Source organism: Electrona antarctica (assembly GCF_951216825.1).
Source record: "Electrona antarctica genome assembly, chromosome: 15".
In the NCBI taxonomy this organism is placed as follows: Eukaryota; Metazoa; Chordata; class Actinopteri; order Myctophiformes; family Myctophidae; genus Electrona; species Electrona antarctica.
This window is the reverse complement of record NC_136796.1, coordinates 12176367-12188943: the sequence shown is the minus strand read 5'-3', so window position 1 is coordinate 12188943 and position 12577 is coordinate 12176367. Positions and strand designations below refer to the sequence as shown.

The window sequence follows — 12577 nt, the reverse complement described above, 5'->3', positions numbered from 1 at the left end:
ACAGGTTTCTCAGGTTTACATTGTAATCTGTGGCCTACGGTCGCAACTATACCAGTAAGACGCCTGAGGGCGAGGTCGTGTGCACTGGCCATATATGGAGCGTGTCTTGAGTGTACAGGGTTTGATAAGGTCAGATCAACATATGGAATGTCAGAACAGGTCAGCTCCATATATGGAGATCTAAGGGTGGCAGAGGGGGCAGTGTCTTGAGTGTACAGGGTTTGAGGGCCCAGGTAGGGCCGGGATTTCATTTTCAGGCCTGTTGAGAACTATACTCTTCGCCGGCTGCCGGGCGCGGCTGCACTAATAACTTTGGGGCAGGCCCGTCTAGAGTTTAAATGGACAGGTATCAGTCAAAAGGGAGACATCGAAGAGGAAGGACGGATGGGGAACGATCAACATATCGTTCCCCAACATATGGCCAGAACAGGTTCTGACATATATCCATATACTAATATTGATGACATCAGGATCTCCATATATGGGCTGAATTGCGACAGCAGGTCGCATTTACTATATAATCCCTGATTTACTATCATCCCTGATGATGTCATAGTGATGTCACGAGACCTGGGCACAATATGTTTTTTTTTCCCATGTATGGGGATTTTGGGTGACGTACGATTCTATAGTTAACCTTCGATAATCATATAATAATAATAATAATATAATTGCGACCTTCAACTATATTAGGCCTATATTATGTGTGTGTGTGTGTGTGTATATATATATATATATATATATATATATATATATATATATATATATATATATATATAACTGGTGTTGGTTATTCAATGGGAGTGATAAATATACACACACACACACACACACACACACACACACACACACACACACACACACTGGTGTTACTATGGAATTTATGGGAGACGGGAGTGATACGCGCGCGCACGCACACGACACACACACACACACACACACACACACACACACACACACACACACTGTGTGTGTGTGTCGTCTCTTCTTTAATTTTTCTCTCTCGTTCTAGTGTCGTGATACAAGCAAGACGTAAACTGCTTCTTTGTTTGTTATTGGTTGACTCCACCGTCACGGTTTCATGTTAAGATCTACAAGCTAACAACTCGTCGCGTCACAACGCGGAGTGAGCTTGTAGATCAGTTCGTTTTTGACAAGCGTACACTGATTGTTCTTAGCGCGAGCTTTGAACTTTCCAGAAGAGGAAATAAAACTGCGTCACTCGGACTCCGACTTTCAGCGTTTATTCTGCAAGGAAAATAGAAGTACCCAGATTTGACCCAGCGTTTGTTGAGGTGAGTGTTTATTAAATGTCAAAGAACTCCGTTTTTTATGTCACAGGGGAAACTTTATTTATGTAATTTGCTATTTGTTTGTATACTTATCTTATAACACATGGAACCGCGGCGGAGGGGCTATTTTGTACCGTGTTTTGTTATGGTTGCTTTGAAGACGGTGGAAATGGCTGTTTATGGATATTGAGTATTTTTAATATAAGCCTTCCATTTGGGAAAAACACAGGCTTTAACTATCTTCGGGTGCAGTTGTCCAAACGATATCAGGCCCATTATTAATTTACAACTGTCATGTCAACCCTGGCGTCGCGACACATGTGAGCTTGTAGGTCGGCTATTTTCAATATAGGGCGTAATTATAAGTTAAAATAGCGAAAATACCCTATTGACAAGCTCACAACGGTCGCATAGTGACTTGTTTAGGCTGGTGTAGATAATTTTATATATATATTTTGATATATTAGTCCACTTGCCAGAATGTGAACCCAGGCATATTGAGTACACCAAAGTTGTATGTTAGAAATGTTTAGTATGGGTCCCACTCTCCAGCATGTAGAAACTGACAGATGCTATAAACTTACATATGTTGAGCAATTTTCATAATTGGCATAATATGTGACCATACCATTAACAACCTATAAGGGAAACAAAATCTAAATGTCATCATGCTTTAAGGGTTTTCATGATGCTGAATCCATTCCAAGCATTACGTTTGCACACAATACACACCTTGGGCTAAAAACGGCCATAGCCATCAGCACATTTGGGCAAGTGCTACATAAAGCATGATGAAATTTTTGTTTGCCTTCTATATATTATGCCAATTATGAAAATTGCTCAACATATGCAAGTTAGCATCTGTCAGTTTCTCCATGCTGGGGACCCGTACTCAACATTTCTAACATAAAACCTTGGTGTACTCAACATGTCCGGGTTCACAATGGGGCTCTATGGGCTGGCAAGTAGACTATAGTAGGCTACAATTGTTCTCAAAGTGGGGCCTGGGCCGGGGTACAGGTAAAATAGCAAAGCAACTGTTATACCACTATGTTATGCTTTGGCTATTCGAAAATGGCCAATCTTCAAGCTCACAACATTGCATTGCAAGCCAATTGCATTGCAATAGGCTGTGAGTTTGTAGATTGGCTATAGCTATTTTCCTTGAAACTTTGTGAAATGTCCTGATTTTGAATGAATACCACAAATCTCCTATGGGAATCACTGGTGCAAAATTGGGCTTGAGACCAGATAGTATGTTGAATAGCCAACATGAGTAAAATAATGTTAAGTTAGTTGCTCTACTTATCTAAATTATTTATTTATTATTTTATGTTATGTATAACTTGTTGTATTGGTATGAAAGTGATGTATTGGTATGAAAATGTGTTTACATAAAGATTACCAGAATAGTAATTAATTTAGCTACTGATTATTTCATTGTAGTTCACCATTTATGCTGGTCATCTCTCTGAGTTATCTTTTCTTCCTCATTATTCCTCTGCAGAGAGCCCGCTACAAGAACATGTGATCACGCCAGCCAACCAAGTTCTCATCCAGATACCTCTTTGGTGATTCCACCAGTGCTGAGGATGGCCATAGACAGTCGAGATCCTGATCTGAAGAGTGCAAGTAAAGCAAAACTACGAAGTCTTTTGATCCAGACTCTTTTTAACCACCTCAGTAAGACAACAATGTAAGTTTCTACTACAAATTCCATTCTAACTTGATTAATTGTCATGGCACTGCACTGTATCGGTATGTAAAGATTCATCATAGAAGTATCCATGTCAGATGGACCATTCCACCTCACACAGGATGTTGCAAATAGTGAGGAGAGATTATTTTCATTTGAAAGAGAAAAGGTTACATCATCATAACTGACCAGTCATTGTACTCTACTGTATACTTAACAACATAAAACAAGGTATATTTCAAGAGCAAGGGATCGCAGTAAACAGCCACCCTAAATCTTCTTCCACACTGGGAGAAAAACAGCATCTGAAAGTTTGATGGGATGCATTTTTACACGTCAGTACTGTGACCACTTTTACATTGCATCTAATGAGTGATCGGTTTCTTTTGACCCCGACCTGCGCGCACATACAGGTTCTTAACTTCTTATCAGTGTGACGTCTGGAAATGTGTCAATTGTCAGTGTGGCTAATATCAACACTAATACTGTTTGATTTTCCTTTTTAGGCTCCCAACTCGTTTTCAGTATGTGGAACTTCTGTCAACCCTAAACCTGGACTACCCATTCCTCAGGGAAAGCATTGGGTCTGGCTATGTAAGTTTTTATTTGTTCATGTTGTTACCTGCATCGGTACAATTCTATTATGTGTCACTGTTAACCACTGAAACTGAGCGCTATACTTGGTAAACTAATACTTGGTAGACTGGGGTCAGCTCAGCTCTATGCCTGGTTTGCTATTTTTCCACATTCTACACCAATTCTCTCGACCAACAATAATCAATCAAAATGATAAGCTCACAATGTGTTGCAGTGTGACACGTTGTGAGCTTGTAGATCTGCTATTTTCAGTGTCAGAATAGGGGCACTTTTCCCCCATACTTTCTAGTAAGGGTTTTCTAGTAAGAGATGCATTCTAGTGTTTCTATTCATCTTTAACAACTTGAAAAACTTTGTTTCACAGGATGCCATGCTTGATTCACTGCATAATAAATTAAAAAAAGAAGGGAAGCTACTTGTGTCTAACAATGAAATGGCACGAATAACAGAAAAATGGACTGGAAGGAAGCGACCTCGTCAGACAGAGACAGCTGAGGTTAATCCAAGCACCATGGTAAAAACTGTCAATCTGTTTTAGCTGAAAACTAGTCTGTGCAGAATGAACGTTGGGACCTTTATGCTGATAGGTTTAAAGGTCCAATGTGTTGTATTTTTCAACAATTGTATGCAATTTACTTGAATCTGTAGAACTTGTTTGATTTATAGATTGATGCAGGAGAAGATGACCGAAGCATTAAAGAACATTTGAGAGTCATGAAAGAGGAAACCTAGAGCTCCTCAAAGAAAGGTTGACACGAATCAAATTGTACCGCAGAAACTTTGTGTCCAACCACAGCACAGAAGAGACGCTCTGAGTTCCCATGTCTCAGTCAGACAATCCAAAATAGTAAGTACAATAATGTGTCAATTGTCTCCTTATTTAATTGCATGCGTTATGACTATATTTATTTATTATATATTTATTTTATACGTTTCTTTTACTTTGCCTTCTAAAGCTCGCTTGGGATCTGAGAGATATCGCCAACGTTGATGTGGACCAACAAATCCTCAATAAGCTTGCTGCGATGGCACCTCGAATCATTCAGGTTTCACGAAGTCCCCTGAAGAATAAGTTAATATGCATGATTGATGACTGTGCAGATGACAAACAGAAAAAAGGTAATTGCATGAATCTACGGTAATTTGAACTGGTTAGATTTTCAAGTTACAATAACTGACTGATGGCAGTAGCACCCTGAATCACTAACTCACTCACTCACTCACTACTTGACTGACATTTGTTCTCGTGATTTTAAAGGATTATGAAAATAACATTATTATAATAAATTATTGTATTTTTTTTTTCATTAAGGCCTCCTATCGGAAGCAGCAATTCTGCTCTTGCCTGCACTATTCAAGGAGAAACCAGAGTTGCTGTTTGAAGTTGAGGTGAGCCATGAACCGTTCACTAGTGTGAGAAGCACTATGTCAGGGTTCCCCAATAGGCGGCCCGCGGGCCATTTTTTTTTGGGGGGGGGGGGGGGTCCCCAGATATAAATGGCATTAAATGGGGGTCAGTAGCCTATGCATGTCAAACTGGGCACCCTTTTCAAATGGGGTCCTGCCCTGAAAATGAATTTTCAGGGCAAGACCTCGACCTCACGCGTGCGGACTCGGCCCCCAGCCTGGTACCCTAGTCAAAATATGGCCCTCGAGGAAAATTAATTGGGGAACCCTGCACTATGTCATTGAAGCACATTTTATTATTGCATTAGTTTTTATATTATCATATGGTTGTTTCTGTTTTTGACACAGTGGCTCTGCAGGAGACTAGCCAGAGGGTGTGTGTTTGTCTGATGGTTAATGGTATTCCCTCTCCCCAGGGCCAAGCTCAGACCAGCACTGACATGTCGACACCAAAGATGATGCTGAAAGACTGCAGAGAGGGTCACCCCATGAAATATGACCACATCATGCTGTCGATGGGCTGCAGAGAGGGTCACCCCATGAAATATGACCACATCATGCTGTCGATGGATGACCAGGTAATCACAGAGGAGAGATGTGTACCCTAAAGGACTGAAAAAGACACTGACCTTTTTGGAGTGTGTTGTTCTGAAATTGAAGGATGCAGGCAAACTTCCTGTCACAGTAAAACGAGTGTACAACTCCATCTATGACTAGCATGTATGTAGGAGTCAGTATTCTCTCTCTACGTCTGGATGGCCACTTGAAGAGAGTCAGTTAAAAAGCAAGGACTTTGCCACTGGACTGGGCCTCTTCTAATTCTAATTCTGGAGTGTACATTTTGTTTTAGAAATCCTGAAAGACTGTTAAACAGTCAAGTGTGTTGTTGACTATTATATATGTTGTTTCACAGAGAAGAACTTTAAAGGGATAGTTTAGATTTTTTTTAACTTAAGCTGTATGAAATACTTGCCATTAATATAGTGGTTGCAACTGTATTCATTGATTGCCCGATTGAGTCCCGTGGTGGGAGTTCTGCTCTGTTTTTGTGAAATAGTAAGTAGTTCCGGTCATTTTGTGGGGTCACAGGGGGCCATGCATTAAAAGTAAATTAATCCACAAAACTAACTTCATTTCTATTGTTGACCTATTTCTAAAATATTAGTGCAACTTTTGTTAATTTTCTATCACACAGAACTGTTTTTTCACTACGCCCAAAAATTTTTTCTATGTGATAGAGGGGTCAAAGTCGAATAAAAGTTGCGCTAATATTTTAGAAATGGGTCAACAATACAAATGACGTTAGTTTTGTGAATTAATTTACTTTTAATGCGTGGACCCCTGTGCCCCTCCACAAAATGACCGGAACTACTTAATATTCCCCAAAACCAGAGCAGAACTCCCACCACGGGACTCAATCAGGCAATCAATGAATACAGTTGCAACCACTATATTAATGGAAAGTATTTCATACAGCTTAAGTTAAAAAAAATCTGAACTATCCCTTTAAGGAGATTTGCTTTCAGGTTTATAGTAAAAGGTTATGGGTTCAATATATTTGTAAAGCAGGACAACCTCAAACTTGTAACTTATGGTGTTTTAAAATTAAATAAAACACTACTGGAGCAAAGCCTGTGTGCGGACTACTTTCTTCACTGTATATACTGTATTGTGATCTGTATATGTATTGTAATGATACAGAGGATATTTGTACTATAGTTTTATTTATGAATACATTATTATTCAAATTAAAAAATTGATAAAACTGAGCTCAATGCATCATTCACAATTCATTTTGAGCTTGTAGATCAGCTATTTTTTAATTTGAAAAAAAAGGTTTCTGAGAGCAATGAATTGTATTGTGATCTATTTATTGTAATGATACAGAGGACATTTGTATTTAGCCCCTATCATTAAAGGTGCTATACCCTTTGGCAAAGGTGCTATATAGCACCTTTAAATATTGGTGCTATATAGCACCTTTAACAGGTGTTAAATAGCACCCTGCAAAGGGTGCTATTTAGCCCCTATTAAAGGTGCTATACCCTTTGGCAAAGGTGCTATATAGCACCTTTTAAATATTGGTGCTATATAGCACCTTTAAATATTGGTGCTATATAGCACCTTTAACAGGTGTTAGATAGCACCCTGCAAAGGGTGCTATACCATTTGGCAAAGGTGCTATATAGCACCTTTAAATATTGGTGCTATATAGCACCTTTAACAGGTGTTAGATAGCACCCTGCAAAGGGTGCTATTTAGCCCCTATCATTAAAGGTGCTATACCCTTTGGCAAAGGTGCTATATAGCACCTTTAAATATTGGTGCTATATAGCACCTTAACAGGTGTTAGATAGCACCCTGCAAAGAGTGCTATTTAGCCCCTATCATTAAAGGTGCTATACCCTTTGGCAAAGGTGCTATATAGCACCTTTAAATATTGGTGCTATATAGCACCTTTAACAATCAGTACTATATAGCACCATTTGACAAAGGTGCTATATAGCACCTTTAAAATTTGGTGCTATATAGCACCAAAAATGGTTCCCCTATGATTACGAGCCAAAAAACCACTTTTGGTTCTATATAGAACCGTTTTTTTCTTGTGTGTATAGTCTCATATAATCATATTAAATACATATTGGCCTCAGAGTGACTGACGTCTGTCCGTGGACATGTCTGTGGACACATGAACACATCTGTGAGTGTGAAAATGTAGGCCTATTTACCGTCGTTTTGGCTTGAAGTTTAGGGCGCGTTCGGAAATACCGCACCGGAGCGCACTCGCCTATTTGCATTGCACAGTCAGTGCGCTCAGACAGTGCGCTATTTCCGAACGCGCCCCAGTAAAGTTTCAATGTTATCAGACTTGTCATCACTCGATCAGTGTGTTTGTGGCTTGTGGGTTTTTTTGTGTTGCGTTTTTGCATGGGTAGCCTACAATTTAAGGCATGCATGTGTGCGCGCACGACGCGCGTCCCGGCCCCGTCCCGGCTCGTCGGGTCGGCAGCAGCTGAGCTCACGCGCCCCCCACTAGGAGGAGTCTGTCAGGGAGATGATTTGATTAGCTGGCCGCTCTGTCCACTCCGATCGGTGAAAGAGAAGTCTGATGTCAAGTCCCTTCAGCAGAGCTAACATCTACAACTGAAGAGTGAAGACTGCTCTGCCATCAGTCCATACTCCATAGGCAGGCTATATTTAAAAAACAAACAAACAAAATAATGGGAAAAACAAGCAATCCACTTGTCACATGGAAGTAGGCTACTACATGATTAGACAAGAGGCATGGGATGCATTAAAAGGACGCATATTGCTGTGAAAGTTTGCGTTATTTTCAGTCCCAGAGATGGAGACCGGAATGAAGGGACAATCATACAATTGTGAATAGGCTATTCACTAAAAGGGACCTGCCTTTGTGCAGAGCTAAGGATGACACCTGCACAAGGAGACCGACTGGCTTTGCTGGACTTGTAAAGTAAGGTTATTGCTCACGGCCGGGGACGAGGAGTGACGTTTTGCTTCTAATTTTGCACGAACGTGAACTGATCGACCTCTCATTTACCATCTGGCCAGCTGTCAGTGCGCACTGGACAGGATAGCTCATGAACGCAACATTTGTTGCGCTCTGATGCGTATCTGCTACCCTTGTATCAGCACCACAGACTGCGACAAATAAACAACATTGGACAGTGGTCTACACATCACATCCGATGATAATTAAACATGTGAGTATGACTATCCATATGAAAGAAAAAGAAACATCCTAAATATTTGCACATCAAATGTACTCTGTTGTAATTATTGTTCCGTTCTTTACAAAAAACGGGGGTTCAAACTTCATAACCTGTGCTCATATAGGCTACAGTAGACTAGAGGATGCATAATAGTAGTAGCTATATATATGTAGGCTATATATAATAGTCAAAACCATATTTCCCATTGAGCAACTAGTAATCTACATTACAATAGCCTACAGTCACCCTTTTAGGTAAATTATTTTTTCATAAGAAAGATCCCATAATTGTAATGGGTTAAAATGGATTAGGCTATATGAAATAATATACTAGTAGTGTATTGTCACAGGCTGCACTCTAGCTTAATCGCTGTTAAGACTGTGATGCATGTGTGTAGGCTATATTATGACCAGAACTGTTTGATATGAATTGATGCCAGTAGTGTTTTGTTACTTAAAATGCTGTTTTGTTTGTTTTATGTTGCAGACATTGCCTCTGATATCATGGACATTTAGATTTGCCAGCATCTCTGTTAAAACAGACAAGGTTGGGTTGTCATGTCTGCCTTGGACATCTTTCCACCTGACTGCTCTGTTCAGCCATCTCAACCTAGAGTCAAATAATTAAAAGAGCAGATAGAGAGAGTGCTGTGCATCAACCGTCCTCACCTCTGTCCAACCCCCATTAAGTCAGTTTAATCTCTGAAGCACTGACTCACCATGGGCACGGTATTATCGCTGTCGCCTGGCACTCGGAAATCAAACTACTATGATAACCGAGCAGGCTCTCTGAACCATTACCCAAGCTTCAGCAGCCACTCTCTCAACACCCAGAAGGACCGTGGTTTGAAACGGGGCCAGTCCATCTTCCTCCCTGCACTGACCTGGAAACGACTGGTAGCCTCCACCAAGAAGAGAGGCGGCACCAAGAAAAGCTCTGGGGGTCCGGAGCCCCTATGTGACCCCCTCAACAACAACAACAACATCAACATATACCAGAAAGATGCCGTGCTGCACCTCAACCGCGAGAATGTGAAGAAGTCTGTGTCATGTGCCAACTTGTCCAGCTACGATTGCCCAGCGGGACTGGGTCTGGGGCTCGGGTACGGGCTGGGCTTGGGCCACGGCCATGGCTACGGCTACAGCAAACCCCAGCCACTGCCCTATCCTGTCAGACATGTCCCCCTGAGTACGGTGACCTCATCGCCTAAGCGTGTCATCGTCCAGGCCTCAACCAGCGAGCTTCTCCGCTGTCTGGGGGAGTTCCTGTGCACCCGCTGTTACCGGTTGAAGCACCTGTCCCCGGCCGACCCAGTGCTGTGGCTGCGGGCCGTGGACCGTTCGTTGCTCCTGCAGGGCTGGCAGGATCAGGCCTTCGTCACGCCAGCCAACGTAGTCTTCGTCTACATGCTGTGTCGCGAGGTAGTGGACGGGGACCTAGTGGCCACGGAGCATGAGCTTCAGGCCACGCTACTCACTTGCCTCTACTTGTCCTACTCTTACATGGGCAATGAAATCTCTTATCCCCTCAAGCCCTTCCTGGTGGAGGCTGGTAAGGAGGCCTTCTGGGACCGCTGCCTGGCCATTATTGATGCTACCAGCTCTAAGATGCTGCGCATTAACGCAGATCCGCACTTTTTCACACAGGTATTTGCTGAACTCAAGAGTGAGGGGGGCTGTGGCCCCCAGGACTACAGCCGGGTGCTGGATCGGTGATCAAACCCAGCTTGCAGCACACCTGCTCTGCCTTTTGATACAGACATGTGTGCTCTTGAACACAGACACACACAAGATTCCTCTTGTTTTTTCACACTTTGCCCTTCTCCTGTTCAGCTGATGGTGTTAAAACCTTAAGGAGCCTATATGTATTGTTTTCAAATCATTCCATCAAATGCCTGATGCCCTTGTCCTTACAATCCACAGACATATCCTTAGGAGTAAAAAGTGATATTGCAACATTTCATTGACACAAGGTGTCACTTAGTTTTGCATGAATCATAGAACCATTTGATCCAAGTCAAAGCCCCATATTATCCAACTCTTACCTCATGAATCTTATTAAGGGGGACCATTCTCTCATTAGTGGCCTCAAGTGCAAACTCCTCTAGACAACCAACAGTCGAGTGCATTCCCACTAGACCACCTGAAAATGACAATGCCATTTCCATCCTTGGCCACAGAGGAAAGGAATATGCCAACGCCAACATCACTTTATGTGGAGTATTCCATGAAGAGGATGGTTGTACTATGATCAATCAAATGGAATGGAATCTTCATCACCAGTGACGTTCTTGTCATATAATTGTATATTTGCATTATATTCCTGCAGGAACATCCATTGAGACTTAACTAACACTTATTGTACAGTAAGCTATGTGTCAGCATTGGCAATGAAAGCAGTGGCTTAGAAGTCCTGAACAGCTGAAACATCCTCTGTGCTTTGTTATCAATACAACAGAACAGCTAGTGTTTTGCAGAGCCTTTTGAAGGTCATCTGGCCTTAGGGGGACAGTTGCCAGTTAACCTCATTATAGTCACGCTCCTGAACCGACAGGGACTTCAGATGTCCCCGGCTACCTTATCTCATTTTAGGGTGTCCTGGTGGAAGTGGAATGGATCTTGTTTCAAGTTTTGTATGTATGTATGTATGTATGTATGTATGTGTGTGTGTGTGTGTGTGTGTGTGTGTGTGTGTGTGTGTGTGTGTGTGTGTGTGTGTGTGTGTGTGTGTGTGTGTGTGTGTGTGTGTGTGTGTGTGTGTGTTGGTGTGATAGATTGTGCCGCGGGCAGTAGGCTAGTGAAGGCAATCAGCTGTTTATCCTCATCCGTTGTTAACTATTGTGGGCATCCACATTTGTGGAATTAATGCGATTAACAGATTACTAAAGCGCCTGCCCCCCCACCTCTCAACCTGTGCCCCATTCCCGTCCACACCATACACTATATCAAATCCAGAGTGTTAATTTAACTCAGAAAGTGGACCCAAATGGACTCTGTTGGATACATTGGTACATTCTTACAAATGGATAAATTACCACAGGATTTTAATGCAAAGTCCTAGAGAGCTTCAGCAGCTAATCCTGGCAGGGCAGGGGCCAGTCAGCCTGTAAACACACACACACGCGCACACACACACACACACACACACACACACACACACACACACACACACACACACACACACACACACACACACACACACACACACACACACACACACACACACACACACACACCCCTTGTCTCGTGCAATGTTTCCTCCTTAAAACAATGTGCCTATGTGTGAGCACTATGGGTCAACGTCATGACACGTGTGTGTGCGCAAGCATGTGTGTTCGTGCGCGCGTTGCACCATCAGTCAAACGTAGCAGTAAGTGCCCCTCGGCACAGGGCTGAAATAAAAGATGGATTACGCTGTGGTTAAATGCAGTTGTTATTGTACTGCAGCTGGATGTGTCCCAGTTTCTCATCAGTCACCTGTGTATCCTTATCTGCCATGAGAAGGCAATAATGATAAATATGTATACTTTTTGTTTCACTGTTAGAGCCCTCTCTCCTTGAACACATCTTTGAATGAATGCTCTAGGCATTCTGATTTAAGACCTGTTTTTTGGTGAGTGTGTGTGCTCACGTCAGTCAGGAATATATAGAGCCCACAGACCAGGAGGCTGCTGCTCTCTCTGTCCCTCCATACTCTCTCTCTCTGTCCTTTCCCACTGGAATATGTGTGCAATATGTGCAGAGATCAGTCCATTGCAGTTGCAGCATAAAAACACCATTGTACAAACAAATGCATAGCATGGCATTTTAAGTCAATACTACAATCACTTGCCCCCATTTAGCTACAACAAA

The 12577-nt window shown here is 42.1% G+C and overlaps 1 protein-coding gene across 1 annotated transcript; it reads left to right on the top strand.

Moving 5' to 3' along the window:
- The first annotated feature begins 8144 nt into the window (after positions 1–8144).
- LOC306938495 (cyclin-dependent kinase 5 activator 1) lies at positions 8145–12021 on the top strand. Its single transcript, XM_079522710.1, has 2 exons — positions 8145–8717; positions 9213–12021. Exon 2 carries the CDS (start codon positions 9446–9448, stop codon positions 10439–10441), a length of 996 nt encoding a protein of 331 aa, XP_079378836.1. The 5' UTR covers positions 8145–8717; positions 9213–9445; the 3' UTR covers positions 10442–12021.
- Positions 12022–12577: the final 556 nt, after the last annotated feature.

What these genes read in the sequence shown, in the direction of transcription:
- LOC306938495 (XM_079522710.1), top strand. Translation starts at nt 9,446, where the DNA reads ATGGGCACGGTATTATCGCTGTCGCCTGGCACTCGGAAATCAAACTAC.